The sequence below is a fragment of the Salminus brasiliensis genome, chromosome 16, assembly GCF_030463535.1.
Source record: "Salminus brasiliensis chromosome 16, fSalBra1.hap2, whole genome shotgun sequence".
In the NCBI taxonomy this organism is placed as follows: domain Eukaryota; kingdom Metazoa; phylum Chordata; class Actinopteri; order Characiformes; family Bryconidae; genus Salminus; species Salminus brasiliensis.
Window position 1 is genome coordinate 7,634,558 of NC_132893.1, and position 15,697 is coordinate 7,650,254.

The 15,697-nt window shown below is 40.0% G+C and overlaps 1 protein-coding gene across 1 annotated transcript in view; it reads left to right on the plus strand.

Moving 5' to 3' along the window:
• The window catches only part of ogdhb (oxoglutarate dehydrogenase b), a 17,905-nt gene extending 2,592 nt beyond the window's left edge, over nt 1-15,313 (plus strand). The window contains exons 3-23 of the mRNA XM_072658881.1: nt 4,561-4,749; nt 5,242-5,344; nt 6,592-6,707; nt 7,002-7,156; nt 7,960-8,106; nt 8,236-8,326; nt 8,499-8,678; nt 9,206-9,334; nt 9,468-9,647; nt 9,787-9,939; nt 10,977-11,079; nt 11,180-11,308; nt 11,393-11,543; nt 11,650-11,777; nt 11,950-12,128; nt 12,257-12,328; nt 12,427-12,552; nt 13,208-13,280; nt 13,523-13,686; nt 14,061-14,215; nt 14,328-15,313. Coding sequence (XP_072514982.1) covers nt 4,561-4,749; nt 5,242-5,344; nt 6,592-6,707; nt 7,002-7,156; nt 7,960-8,106; nt 8,236-8,326; nt 8,499-8,678; nt 9,206-9,334; nt 9,468-9,647; nt 9,787-9,939; nt 10,977-11,079; nt 11,180-11,308; nt 11,393-11,543; nt 11,650-11,777; nt 11,950-12,128; nt 12,257-12,328; nt 12,427-12,552; nt 13,208-13,280; nt 13,523-13,686; nt 14,061-14,215; nt 14,328-14,448 — 2,844 coding nt within the window. The 3' untranslated portion in view covers nt 14,449-15,313. The remainder of the gene's footprint in view (nt 1-4,560; nt 4,750-5,241; nt 5,345-6,591; nt 6,708-7,001; nt 7,157-7,959; nt 8,107-8,235; nt 8,327-8,498; nt 8,679-9,205; nt 9,335-9,467; nt 9,648-9,786; nt 9,940-10,976; nt 11,080-11,179; nt 11,309-11,392; nt 11,544-11,649; nt 11,778-11,949; nt 12,129-12,256; nt 12,329-12,426; nt 12,553-13,207; nt 13,281-13,522; nt 13,687-14,060; nt 14,216-14,327) is intronic.
• Nucleotides 15,314-15,697: the final 384 nt, after the last annotated feature.

Below are 15,697 nucleotides of genomic sequence, written 5' to 3' on the forward strand. Positions count from 1 at the left end.
ATACTTCCATGTCTCACACTCATAGATCTCTGTCCCCCACTCACACGCTGGAGTGATGTCGCTGCAGATGTGGGGCTGTGTTTGATGTTGCTATATCAAGTTTAGGGAATTATACCTGTAGAAAGTAACAGCAGCAGTAAAACTCTGTTCCACTCTGTTATGCTTCTGGCCCTTCCTGTAGAGTTTGCCAGTATTTATAGGTGCAACAGTAATGGCAGTCTGTCATGGACCAGAGGGCATTATGCTCTCTTTGTATGAAACACACATTGGTTTGTTCTCTAGAAGAACTGTTGATCTATTGTAATTCATCTTGGTAAAAATAAATGTATGCCCATAGTGACCAGTCCTTTTCTGTTGGCTACATTGGTTGCTCATTAGTGAAAAAGGCATACCAGCACAACTGCAATTTCTCTTTCTTTTTGTAAGACCTTACTTGCTGAAACACATTTCAATTATTTTTAAATAATTGAAACTTTGACAGGTAATTGACATGCATGGGTTTTTGAGTTTGTCATTCATCTTTACATACATACTTAGACAGATATGAAAGGTTTCATCATGGAAGGATAAATTAAGTGATTGTTGTCTTTAAATGTAAGGGCAGTCCTTATTAGAACTACAAACACTAGGTATGTTCGTATTGCTTATCTGCCAGATTCTGCAGCAGTGTTTGTTTTAGTGTTTTCTTTCCTCCACTTTCTAATTTTCTGCAAGAGGAGCCACTAGTTGGCCATGTCCAAGTCCTAGTAGTTTTCTGTATACACTATATTGCCAAAAGTATTTACTCATCCATCCAAATGATTGAATTCAGGTGTTCCAATCAATTTGGGGATGGCCCCTTCCTGTTCCAACATGACTGTGCACTAGTGCACAAAGGTCCATTATAACATGGATGAGCGAGTTTGGTGTAGAAGAACTTGACTAGTCTGCACAGAGGTCTGACTTCAACCCAATGAAACACCTTTGGAGCGGAGACTGCGAGCAAGGCCCTCTTGTCCAACATCAGTGTCTGACCTCACAAATGCGCTTCTGGGATAATGGTCAAAAATTGCCATAAATACACTCCTAAACAATATAATGTACATGTGTGTAGGTATTCTAAATAGTTTATTATATTCCCAAAACTCCTCTGGCTTTTCTAGATGTTCCATTAAAGCATGCTTCAGTCGTTAAGTTTTGAAATGGGGTCAAAGTTAAGGTTTCTTTCTCATGACTTTCATGATGATTGTGTTTGATTTTCAGTGCTGCACAAAACAGTGGAACGCTGCACCATCCTCTTTACTTCCATGTCGGTTCTTGGCAATCAAATCAGTGTCTTGCCCATGTACAACTAGTTTTATCTGAGATTTTTCTTGGTCTTCAAGATCTCATTTTGCCCCATTAACCACTCTAGCTGATGTAGTTTGTTATCTTACTGTGAAAATGCATGTTAAAGTAATGTTGACACATCGTCCACCTAAGAGAAAAGACCTAGTCTTGCTCTGCATATTGTGTTGTCCTGTAGCACTGTTAACTCCATTTCGCATGAAGCTTATTCAACGCACATCGTACTATCATCTAAAAAGAGCCATGTGCTAATGTTTGTTTTTGTTGTTGCTTTTTTCCTCTCTGTTGTTTTTTTGACATCTGTTTTGTTAACTCTTATGAATACTGAAATGCTGTATCAAAATTGTCTCATTCTCATTCAGAGGCATTACATATTCGATAGATTACCCTGCCATTTAGATAATAGATTTGTGCGGAGTTTCAGCATTGATGTTTCTGTCATCTCAATCATTCAAAATAATCATTTTTATTTTTCATTTTTCATTCTTTTTGGCCTGCTTTTCTTGCTTAGGTCCACATGTTGTCTAGGCAACAGAAGAGTGCTAAAACGTTCAGATTTCTTAATGTGCCACAGCACTTTTAAGTGGAAATGTGCACGTCCTCCTGGCATGTATTACTTCTTAGATCTGAGTGTCGTTTGTTGCAAAAGGGTGGGAAGTCTTATTTCATGTTTGGTTCTCTTGAAAAGTCACACATTGTAAGGTCAGACACCTCTGGGGGAATGCCTTGTTGGTCTCATGTTGCTTTAACCAGTCACTGTATGGTGTACCTTATAGTAAGTTAAGCAACATGCACTGGCTGTATGCAAATATTGTCAAACCCAGAGGGCACAGCAGTGTCAACAAAATTCAGCCGTGGGGAATTCTATAGTGATTCCTGAACCAGGTACTGCTTCTCTATTTTTCTAGCCTGCCATGTTCTTTGTCCCTAAAATATGCCAAAGGTTATGGCCATTACTGGATTCTGGACTAGCTTGCATTTCAAAAGAGGCTTTCCTTCCTCTAATGAGCTGGTTTCGTAATTGCTTGTCTAAACCAGTATGGGTAGACAGTAGAGGTTTTTAATCAATAGTTTACATGCAAAGATTGGTGGCAAACAAAGGTTTATTTTCTATTGCTTTTAAACCTCGACCTTAAGCTGAGGTTGCTGATGTACTTTGGAAGGCATGTGTTAGTTTGGAATTCGCTCTGTTGTCAGCTTTTATGCTTTGGAGAAGAAGTAAAGACAGATGTTTGGAAAAGTGTAATTGGGCAACTGGTCATGATGTCATCTGGGTTGCTGGGTTAATGACCTGTGCTAGTGACTCTTCAACATCCTTTGCGAAAGTGGTGCCTTCTCTATGTAAAAGCACGTTGCAGTGCTTCCAGTTTACTGCTGAGAGGTGATTCATTGGCCCTATTTCATCAACACTGTCCACTATTATAAATTTAACTCGCTGAGCTCTTTAGCCTCTCAGTGATGGAAATCCAATTAGATAGTTGTCAGGTCAGAGTCTGCTGTGTCATGTGTCTTTGGGCCAGGATGACCTGGCCTATTTGTAAGTCAGGAGTGCTGAGCTTTCTCTGCTGGATGAGGACAACTAAAGTTTATAGCCTTTGTTTTCCATTTTCTTTTTGTTTGTTTATTTCTCTGCATGTTCTGCGTACAAGGACTTCCGAATAGAAGTGCAGAGGTTACTGGCCTTACCGGCTTTGTTAACATCCGGAATTCATACCAGCTGTGTTTGTACCAAACAAAGGGTTTCAAAAAGGCTTACTAAAGGCTTGCTTGAAGACACGCCCAAGTTCCCTTTTTTCCCCTTTTTCAACACCAATTATTGTTATACTTTCTTTCTTGCCATTTGTTATTCAGCAGTGCAGGAGAGATCAAATTCAGGTAGCCGTTCATAATGTAACTAAGAAATGGTAGTAAAGAGGAACAGTGGAAGGCAAGTTGATGTCTTGGAGACCAAGAAAATGTTTGGTAAGAACTGCTTATATGATTACTACAACATCTAATCAAAACCACTGTTTGCTTGTAAAAGACCTTTAAGACTCTGACCTTTCCTGCATTAAACAATTCATTACACAATTCAGCACAGCATTAGACGTTATGAAGAAAAATAATCTAAACAAGCCTGGAGCATGCTGCAAAATTCTTTGGATCAATGAAGTTAAAATGTAACTTTTTGGGTGCAATGTGCTAGTATATGTAAGGGTTCACCGATCAGATATTAGGATCAGATATCAGTCCCAATATTAACAATATTAGCTGGATTGGGTATCTAAAAATTAGACCGATCCATGGAACCGATCTTTTAACTTTAATTTGTTGGTGTGAGACTGCACTAAATGTGCAAATAAAAATATGATAAATGGCTGTTTAAGCCATTTATATCTATGTGTTAATTGGTTATATTATATAAAGTAATGTTGAAGTCGGTCCTGATGCCTTAAGTCTCTCCCACATGGTAAGGTATATGGTTTATTAATTCAGCAATGGTATCGGGTATTGACCAATATGCAAAGTTTATGTATCGGTATCGGAACTGAAAAAGCCGGATCGGTGAATCCCTAGTATATGTTTGGAGAGAAAAAAATGCAGACATCTCTCCAACTGTTAAGCACTCAGGCTTCGGGCTTGTAGATGAAAGAATGGGTTCAGTTAAATACCAGCTAATTCTGAAAGCAAATATCACACTCTTTAAAAAGATGATGCTGACAATACTCCTGAAAATCCACAATGTAGTACCAGTACAGAAATGGAAGTCTTGTGCAGGAAAAGTGGGTGGAAAAATAAATCCTCAAACAAAAAGCTGTTTTGGCTGCTACAGAAGGCATTTAACTATCAAACTATGGTGCTCGCCAAAGGGGGTATTACTAAGTACTGATTACACCAGGTGCCCAAGCTTTGCTTATGCTTTTGCGTTTTCTTTTTTGAAAAAAAAAGGGGGGGGGGGGGGATATACCGCTGTAGCCCATGCCTGACATTAGGCATAGTGCCAATAGGTTTATGTTCATCGACTTCTCTACAGAGACAAGACAAGCTGTGTGTGCATTCGTACGTCTGTGTCAGCAGTGGGTGCAACTTAAAGTAGCATTCAGCATTCATTTAAAGTGAGATCCACACACATTTGGACATAGTGTAATGGCTGTGAGTTAAAATAAAATTGGTTATTTGTGGATGTTATATAGTAATATATTTAGAATGATCGGTTTACTACTTCTTTTTTTTTTTTTTTTCTTTTCTTTGCAGTCTTGGGACATATTCTTCCGTAATGCCAACGCAGGTGCACCCCCAGGTGCTGCCTACCAGAGCCCACCTCCTTTGGGGGTGAACTTGTCAGGACTGTCTCAGGCCCAGGCACTGGTAGGAGCTCAGCCCAATGTGGAGAAACTAGTAGAGGATCATCTGGCTGTGCAGTCCCTCATCCGGGCCTATCAGGTAACACTCTTGTGTTGAAAACCCTGCCTTTGTGAACAGCTATTATGTAATCTTTAATTAATACAAAAATTTTGACATTTGTAAATAAATATGTAATTAATAAACTTTTCTTAATGCAGAAAATACTTTTGCACCAGTATGATTTCCGGTGTACTTTTCCATACATCTGAAATTACAAAATTAACATTGAACAAATGTTGTTAAATTGAAAGTAAATCTTATATGGCCTGATATGGCAAGTGCTACAACAGGTTAGTCCTACAATAGTGTTGCATGGTTCACAGGTGAAAGGTCAAACAACATGCATTTTCTATGAGTGAAACAGTAGATGGTTCTCTAGCACATACTGGTAGAGCTCCCCCCGTCTTTTTTTTTTGGTGTCTAAAATGGCTTTCCTTTCCCCCATGATCCTTTGGATTGTGGCCTTGTCTCTACTACTTTCTTGCTGTGGCTCTATCTTTCCTCTCTGTCTTTTGTCTTGCTCTATTACAGATACGTGGACACCATGTTGCCCAGCTGGACCCCTTAGGAATTATGGATGCTGATCTTGATTCGTGCATCCCTATGGATATCATCACTTCCTCTGCCAAACTTGGTGAGGTCATGAATTGTCTCTGTGGGGTTAGGGGCTTTGTTTTAAGTGAATAAGTGCTTCTCTGCCGCAGAAGGTTCTATGCACTGTACTCTCGGCTTAAACTGATAGATAGACATTATGTCAATGTCACACATTTTTACCATCACCCACACCTATAGATTTCATCCATTGAAAATAGCTATCATGTTGGATAATTGGTGCACCATTTTGTCGCCTTTTTACCTTAAAGTATTGTTGATGTTCCACTGACCTGTAATTAGGAGAGAAGTCAAGGGGCAATTGTTAATCATTTAAAATATATATGGAAACTAGGCTACAAAAGGGAGGGAGGAAAGAGTGATTGTCAGATGTATCAGTTTCTTCCTGTCAGAGTAGAGAGTATAGTCTAATGGCTGTTTATATGTACCCTTTGTGAACTGTCCATATGATGCATCGTCTATTATTTATTTATTTATTTATTTAGCTTTAAGCACATTTTCTTTTAGGCACTGCAGTTCCCCTCGCTCTCCTGCTCTTTCTCACTGGCAATCACCTGCACTCTTCTAGACCTTTCCACAGTGCCCCTTTCAATGCACTGGTGTTGCCTAGGCTGCTGTGTCTCTTTTTTCAGTTGTGCTCAGATGTATTGTTCTGCTGCCATTTGTAGAGTTTACTCATGCAGATACCCACATGCACGAGTGAAACAGCCGGATAATAAGAGGGTACACTATGCAATTGTCTTAGAGTGGCTCCAGGAAGTGTTCTGACCTGTACATTGTGGTTTTTTAGGTTTGCAATATCTCACCATAGATATCAATTACATGGACTTTACGCAGCACACTCATCAGACAGCATTAATATAGCTAAGGCTAGCCATGAATGTAAAATCTTTAGGCCTTTTTAATAATAATAATAATAATCATAATAATAATAATAGATTCAACTTGTAATCCACCAGGGAGCAGAAAACATGTATCTGATTTTATTTTCTTATTAATATAATGAACTATTATTTTTATAATTTATTTTATATTATTATTATTTTGATTCTCTGCATGCATCTCACCAACTTTCATTGTACCACAGTTTAGAATTCACACCTGTTAATCAATGTATTTGGAGTTTGTGGGATTTGTTTGTTTGTTTTTCTTCATTCAGTTGTGGTGTTATCCTCTAACATGATTGTCTTGCTTTTGTCCTTTGGATGTTGGCCCTCTGCAATGCCCTCTGCAATGCGCGTCTCTCCCCCCCCCCCCCCCCTTCGGTAGGTTTCTATGGTCTTAATGAGGCGGATCTAGACAAAGTGTTTAGACTCCCCACCACTACTTTCATTGGGGGCAATGAGAGCGCCCTGCCACTCAAGGAGATCATCCGCCGTTTAGAGGTACAAACACAGACATAATGTGTTTAAATAATTTACAAAAAAATACAAATCTCCAAATTGGTAATTACAGGGCAAAGGGAGAATTCAGGCTTGCCATTACCTGAAAACATTAGTTGAATTGTTTTGTTGGTCTTATTTTTTTAATAAGTTTAAATAGTTTTTAATTTTCTTGTACAGTATGGTCATACGCTCCTTCAGCTTGTGGCAAACAAAATATAGAAATGACAGCAAAGCAAAATCCAGCTTTGTGATATGTGGTTCATGTAATGTGTCAATGCTGCCCCCTGCCTGCAGATGGCATACTGTCAGCACATTGGGGTGGAGTTCATGTTCATCAATGATCTGGAGCAGTGCCAATGGATCAGGGAGAAGTTTGAGAAGCCTGGTGTGATGCAGTTCACTCTGGAAGAAAAAAGGACTCTACTAGCTCGCATGATCCGCTCTACCAGGTCAGTCAAGTGATGGAGAATGTTAGGGTTTTGCATAGGTTACCCTTAAGTTTGGACTGGTTCTAAAAACTGTCTTTTGGCTTTCCTCTGTAAATCAGTTAGTTTATTAATGTCACATGTTTAATAAAAAAAAGCCGCTAATGCCCTAAATGCTGTATTAAATACGAAAGCTACATTCATCATGCACACTATATAAAGAATCCCTCATAGTACATGAAATCTATAAGAAATACACATTCCCATACACATACAAGGATTACATTAGTTTCTTGAGATGGTTTTCATTTCCATGTTGGCCTACTCTTCCGCTAACTTTGAGCTTCATGTTCAAGCAGATCTCAGCACTGACACTCACACATTCCAGGATGACCTCTGTTGGGTGCATGTCCCAAACTCAAATAATGCCCAGTGATGGAACTCTTGGACACTTTGATTAGCAAGAATGGGCTAAAATTGGCCAACCCATGACAGGACTAACATTGTCATTAAGGGATACATGATTATTATTTAATATTATAGTTCATTATTATAGTTGTGAATTAATGTTTTTTTTCATTACACTTACATCACTGTCAAAAAACACACACACAACTCAAAAATGGCTGCTTTAAAGGAGAAGGCAAAAATGTTTTGAATGTGAAGGCAAGCTACAGGATTCAGTCGATGGAGAATACTAAAAACTGACAAAAATGGAGACACTGAAGCGATGAACACACTGTTCAGTCAGCTGATTTATTATTCAAGCAGAAATATGATGGGTTTCTTATTGTAGTGTTCAACATTCCTCATTGTGCTTCCAACAGATTTGAGGAGTTCCTGCAGAGGAAGTGGTCTTCAGAGAAGCGGTTTGGACTGGAGGGCTGCGAGTCGCTCATCCCAGCCCTCAAAACAATCATTGACAAGTCCAGTGAGAACGGTGTGGAGAGTGTAATTTTGGGCATGCCTCACAGGTATATTAACCATTCCTTGACATTTCTTCTTTAGTCTCATTTAGGTGCTTGTATTATTTCGTACTTTTGGTTAACTCTGCTGGTTTGTGTAAGTGAGATCTGTTTAATCTCTGGCACTCTTTCCATCAGGGGCCGTTTGAACGTGCTGGCCAACGTCATTCGTAAAGAGCTGGAGCAGATCTTCTGTCAGTTTGACTCCAAGCTGGAGGCAGCTGATGAGGTTGGCAGTCATCCTTCACTCTTGTCATGAATACCCTACAAATACCTCCTGCAGCTTTAGATTAACCTGGATTAGTGAAGTGTGTAGTAAACAGGAAACCACATTACATTGTCATTACACATAACATTACATTGTCTGGTTTTCTTTTTGTCTTTCTGCATTTGCCTGTCAGGGTTCTGGAGATGTGAAATACCATCTGGGGATGTATCACAGGCGAATCAACCGTGTGACAGACCGTGACATCACCCTCTCCCTGGTGGCCAACCCCTCTCACTTGGAAGCAGTGGACCCAGTGGTGCAGGGCAAGACCAAGGCTGAGCAGTTCTACTGTGGAGACACTGAAGGCAACAGGGTTCGCATTGAGTACTAAGAACTTAACTGACAAAAACAGCCTATGAAGGTTGATGTTTACAGGCTGAAACCTCACTGCAAATTATTACTGAGATCTAATGCACTCAGCAATTGAAGACTCTTTACTTAACATGTATTTTAGAGTTTCAGGATCTGTAACACAAGGCACCTGTTGCGCATTGCTCACCACCAGTTACACTTGTTGTAATACAAGTAATTAAAAATGCTGTGTGAGATTAATGAACATTTATTAGATGAATGGAGAAACAGCCTTAAGTCATTGAGTTTTGGGTTGGTTCACATCTACCTTGTTTGGTCAGTCTTTTTCTTTATATCTGTTCATTTTGAGAGGTGTGTGTATATAGTACACCCTCATTCAAGTCCATATAGTCCATAGTGTGAACACACACACACACAGTCCTAGTGAGCATGCATGCCTGGAGCATATTTTTCAAGTTTATTTCGGATAATAATAATTAAAAAAATGTAAAAAATCCAAAGATGACCCTTTGTGGTTTTCCTCCTCAGGTAATGTCTATTCTGCTGCATGGAGATGCAGCATTTGCAGGGCAGGGCATTGTGTATGAGACCTTCCACCTGAGTGACCTACCCTCATACTCTACACATGGCACTGTACATGTGGTCGCCAACAACCAGGTTACTGTCTCAAGCCCTCATTTCAACTACACCCAACACGTTGTCACTTTGTCAATTATTTTTGGCTATTACAAAAGCTGTTGCATAGTAAGATGGTTAAAGTTATAGACATATTCTACTATCACCTTGTTAGATTGGCTTCACTACTGACCCAAGGATGGCCCGCTCCTCTCCCTATCCCACCGACGTGGCCCGAGTGGTCAATGCCCCCATTTTCCATGTGAACGCTGATGACCCGGAGGCTGTGATGTATGTGTGCAAAGTTGCTGCAGAGTGGAGGGCGACTTTCCACAAAGATGTAGTGGTAGACCTGGTGAGTTGAAAATGTTCTGCAATAGAAGGCCCAGGATGGTGGGGGGGAAAAGCATTTCTTTATTTGTTTGCACAGTACCGTGTGTCACACTCTTTAGTTACTCTTTTTATTTAAAATAGTGGCTTGACTTGTTTTGTAGGTAGGCTACCGGCGGAACGGCCACAACGAGATGGATGAGCCAATGTTCACACAGCCACTGATGTACAAGCAGATTAAGAAGCAAAAGCCAGTGTTGCAGAAATATGTAGAGAAGCTGATTGCAGAGGGAGCCGTCACCAGATTGGAATATGAGGTCAGAACAAGACCCTTTGCAGGACATGCACGATATCAATGTATTGGGACCCCTGCTCATTCATGTTTTCTTCTAAAATCATAGGTATTCAAAAAAGAATGTGTAAAAAATAAATAAATAAATAAATAAATAAAGTTTTGCTAGATGATTTTATTGCAGTCAACAGGCGTTATCAGGAAGTGATCACCACCCCAACTGTCCCCAAACATATTGGGTGGAGTACCCTCATACCACAGCTTTAATGCTGGGATGCTTTTTACCCCTCTAGACCACGCCTGGCATTAGGCAAGGTTGATGTTTGTCCTCCAGAGAGTCCTATTCCATTAACAATACTCAGGGACTAGACAAGCTGAGTGTGTGCATTCGTACATCATAAGTCTGGCCTAAGCAAGAGTAAAAAGCAGAATTTCCACGAGGACGAGTTGAGCTGAGAGAATTTTCTAAAAGACTTTTAGAAGTAAAAAGTTCCCAAAAGACTCGCATCACCTCGTCGCACCATGACAGGCAGTCAGCGCCCTGCTAAAGGGGCAGCATGACATCTAAAGATAAGTGTCTCCTCAGCAACCTTTGTCATAAATATTCAGTACCTGATGCAACAATTACAAACAATTACTAGCGATTAACTTGTTCGCAAAGAGAGATAGTCCTTCCATCTCTCCATCCTTCCGGCTTAAACTTGGCTTATTAAATCACATCTTGAAAACGGTATTAAACCATGAGTTTGAGCATGTGCACATGTTCATTTGTTCATAAAACGACATACGTTAAAACATGCGTTAGAATGCAATTCTAATGGTGGCTAGTGTTAAAACACTGTATAGTGTGATAGTGGTTAAAGCACGGAAACGTGGGCAGGTCTGCATGGATAATCACGCGTGATGAAGTGGGCAGATGCGGGCAGCATGATGGTACAGAAATCCTGTAGATTCCATGCCTTAAAAGGTCAGAGCTGTTTTGCCAGCAACAGAATATAGATACAGTTTGGAAAAACAGATCTCGGAACACCATGACAGCAGTCCTCTAATCTGTATCTTTAGGAAGAGGTCGCCAAATATGACAAGATCTGTGAGGAGGCCTACACTCGCTCCAAAGATGAGAAGATTCTCCACATCAAACACTGGCTTGACTCCCCCTGGCCCGGTATGCACTTGTGTGGCTGTGTGGCTTTTCTACCAATATTTATGTTCTACAGTTTGAATATCATGATCATTTGCTTGTTTGGAAATTATTTGGCTTACAGGTTTCTTCACTCTGGATGGCCAGCCTAAGAGCATGAGCTGTTCCTCCACTGGACTGAGTGAAGATGACCTTGTTCACATTGGCAAAGTGGCCTCTTCTGTGCCTGTTAAGGACCTTACCATCCATGGAGGTGCACTTTTTATGGTCATACAGCTTACACACCTACAGTGTATTTGTGTTCAGTGACAAAAGTCCAGCTTTCTCTGTATATAAGGTTTGACCCGTATCCTGAAGGGCAGAGCGTCGATGGTTGAGAACCGAATGGTGGACTGGGCTCTGGGCGAGTACATGGCCTTTGGTTCTCTGTTGAAAGAGGGCATCCACGTTCGCCTCAGTGGCCAGGATGTGGAGAGGGGCACCTTCAGGTTCTACTCAAGCTGAGCTTAGCTCTCTTGTTAAACTCAAGAGAGACACTAGACCAATTAAAGAGTGTCTGTAGTGTCTCTAACAGACTCACTCTCCTGTCCACAGCCACCGTCACCATGTACTGCATGATCAGAATGTGGACAAGAGGACTTGCATTCCAATGAACTACATTGACCCAAACCAGGCATCTTACACTGTATGCAACAGCTCCCTATCTGAGTATGGTGTTTTGGGTAAGTTACTAGGGTATTAGCTGTGATTAAAATACATGATGTTACTGTGACTAATGCAGTGCCTGAAAACCTAGATTGACAGTTGGTGTGAACTCATAAAAAGTGGCATCACTCTTGATCACTGTTAGTCTTCTGTTCCTTTAAGCTGTGATTTTACCCCAACACTCTTTAGGCTTTGAGCTGGGCTTTGCTATGGCTAGCCCTAATGCTCTGGTGCTTTGGGAGGCCCAGTTTGGTGACTTTCACAACACTGCCCAGTGCATTATCGACCAGTTCATCTGTGCCGGCCAGGCCAAGTGGGTGCGCCAGAATGGCATTGTCCTGCTTCTTCCCCATGGCATGGAGGGAATGGTACACTCCATTTTTATCTTCCTATTTAAGTGTCTTTTTCACTATTTATTGGTTGTCTGCCTAATTCATAATCGTCTTTCTATTTTAGAATGTATTTTATTTATTTATTTATTTATTTATTCATTTAGGGTCCGGAGCATTCATCAGCTCGTCCAGAGCGGTTTCTGCAAATGTGTAATGATGACCCAGATGTTTTCCCTGTAAGTGCTGTGTTGTTTTGAATCAATGTAAATGATGAGCATTATAGTCCATATATATGGCTGTGTGAAGTATTCACGGCTACTGTTGTCTGTTCCAGAAAATCACTCATGATTTTGCGATGCGGCAGTTGTATGACTGTAACTGGATTGTGGTGAACTGTTCTACCCCTGCCAACTACTTCCATGTGCTGAGGAGGCAGATCCTTCAGCCCTTTCGCAAGCCTGTAAGATACTAGCACCTCTGTTACACATTTAAAGGAGGATGGATTAACAGATTTAATGTAAATCATCTCAGATTTTCTAAGAATAAGACCCAGCTTTGTGAGCGTTTTCTGAAAGAGCTTGATAAACCGAAATTTAAGGGAATGAGCTCCAAAAACTTGTTGACTTCCCCTTAGTGTGACTCCTTTCATTGATTCAACTCAGTCAGACATACAGCCAAAAATATTTTAAAGCAATATTATCGGATTTATATAGGATTGACTGAAAGATGATGTTCTCAGCAGTTTAAATACTCACACAACTACATAAATCAACTAAAATATATATAGTCAGTGTGTGTGTGTGAGTGACAATTATTTAAGATCAAGTGATCAAGTACTTAGCATTACGATAAGACATTAAGTCTTTGGAAAACCTACCCCAGATTTGTTTAATCCCATAAATTGTGTTCTCAGATTTTGCATAATTTTAATCAGGTGAGCAATATCAATGTAATGAAGGCAGGTCAGAATGACCACTACCAACGTATGAGCAATATCGGGCATACAAAGTAGTTTGTGTGAAACCTTAACGATAAACCAATTAAAAATATGTAATTGTTAATAGTCCAATGATTAAGTAACCATGCCTGATTCTTCATTTCTCCCTCACCTGCAGCTTATCATATTTACTCCCAAGTCACTTTTACGTCACCCAGAAGCTAAGTCCAGCTTTGATGACATGCTACATGGTAAGTGCTTTCAGTAACAAAAATTTAATCTATTTTTGACTCTGAAGAGGAAATGTGTCCTTGAATAATAATTATATTTATCATATTTCTAGTTATATGTATAAATCACTGAAATTTGTATTGGTTGTGTTAGGGATGTAAATGTAACTGGTGGTAATAATGTGTAATTAGACAGTATCACTTAACTTACACAAATTCAGGAATTGGTTGTATTTTTTGTACTTTCCAACATATATATTTAGGCACATACTTCAAGCGTTTGATCCCAGAGGAGGGCACTGCATCCCAGAATCCTGCCGGAGTGAAACGCATCATCTTCTGCACAGGAAAGGTTTACTATGACCTGACCAAAGAGCGCAAGAGCAAAGGGATGGAGGATGCTGTGGCTATCGCCCGCATTGAACAGGTGCCACAGTCATGTACAATCATATCCACTAAAACAAGAGCTGCTGACTGTACTGGGGAGATTGACGCTGGGCTTGTCTGATACTGCATTATTAAACTCTGGTGAAGCGGGTAGTACAACGCTCGCGAGAATGACACTACCTAACTGTGGGGGAGCCCAAGAGCATGAATATTGTTACATAAGGCTGCTTTAATACATGGCATGGCAATAAAACAAGATACTGGAACCATGAATGCTGCAAATGGGCTCAAGGGCACAACTGAGGAGGAAGTGAAAATAAAATATAGGAAAAGAAAAATGTCATTATAATAAATGTGATTTAAAAAAATTGATTAAATATGGTAATTACACCTGATCTGTGGTTTGTTTTACAGCTTTCTCCATTCCCGTTTGACCTGGTGAAGGCAGAAATAGATAAATACCCACAGGCTGATGTGCTATGGAGCCAGGAGGAGCACAAGAATCAGGGCTACTATGATTACATAAAGCCACGCATCTGCACCACTATTAACAACACCCGTCCTGTCCGGTAAGACTTTACTGCTTACTTCAGTAGAAATGCTTGATACATTCCCTTTTATGTGTTTCCTGAATTTCCTACATTTCATTAATGGTTGTATGCATGTCTTTCTTATTCACAGTTATGCTGGGCGTGAGTCAGCTGCTGCCCCTGCCACCGGCAATAAGAAGGCCCACCTCCTGGAGCTGGAGCGTTTCCTAAACACAGCCTTTAACCTAGACGCCTTCCAGGGCCAGCCCTAAATACCTCCCTTCTTCTCTGCCCTTTAATGTACTGTCGTCCCTCCCTCTCCACTAAAGGCACTGAAAATCTGTAAAGAACACAATAGAGCCAGTGGTAGGATCAAAGTGTTTCCCAGTCCTGGCACTGGCACAGACTCATTATTGCCATGCTCCTTGGAGCATTAGCTATAATATAATGTTTTTTTTCTTTTCCAGTTTTCATAAGGCTTTCTGCTGCTACCAGGGCCTAAATATCATTACAGAATTCCAAGCCTTCAGTCATCAACATGCACAGTCTGTTGGCTGAGTTTAAGCTATTTTACAACATTCTGCAGATACTTCAGGACAGACGGGAGACTGTCTGCTATGTTATGAGCTCCATATAGCAGCATAGGCATAAAGACTTGCAATATCATATGTAATGCTACCAGACAACCTTTCAGATCTGTAGATAATGTTTTAACTGATTGCAACTGGGAGGTTTTGTGCTTGCTCATTTGAGCGGTTTTAAATAATGAGTTTCACAGAATTTGAATGTAAACAAGACCAGTTTGCTCAGCAGGTCCCTGGTGTGAAAAAGGAATCCTTAGATGTCCTTACTTGCTAGTTGAGGCTTTGCAGAGTAAAAGAGAATCAACCACCTCTTCGCCACTCCGGTCCTCCTCATTGCTTCATCTCTGACCTCCGTGCCAAAATATTACAAGCGTTCAGGAGACCACTTGAGCAAAGACTGCGGCGAACATTTTTAGCCTCTTGTAATTTATGGAAGTCAAACCGAGGTCAAGCTGCAAGTTGACCTGATCTCTCCAGGACTAAAGAAAGGGATTTTTATTTATTTTCTTAATCTTGTATGTTCATTCCAAATGATTGCAATCAGTCATTCAATAAATGCATCTTTCATTTAGTTTTTTTTCCTACTTTTTTTGTGGTGATGTGGAGTGAAATTATGACTACATGTATGCTCCTTTACAGTGCAAACAATGATGGCAAGTGAAACCATCTTAAATATAATCTAAATATATGTAAATATTGCTATAGTTATATCATAAGACTTATTTACTAATGTTAAACTAATTAAACGTATGTTAAACGTAATATTCTCAGATAATTTAAGAAATAATGCTTGAAACAAGCAAACTGATCTGCCAGTGGAATAAGACACTTCAAGACACTTAAAACAAGAAATGAGTTGAAAAATCTCACTATTAAGGACGTAAAAATGAGAAATTAGATATTTAGACAAGTTTAAAGAATTTCACTTGATCTTTAT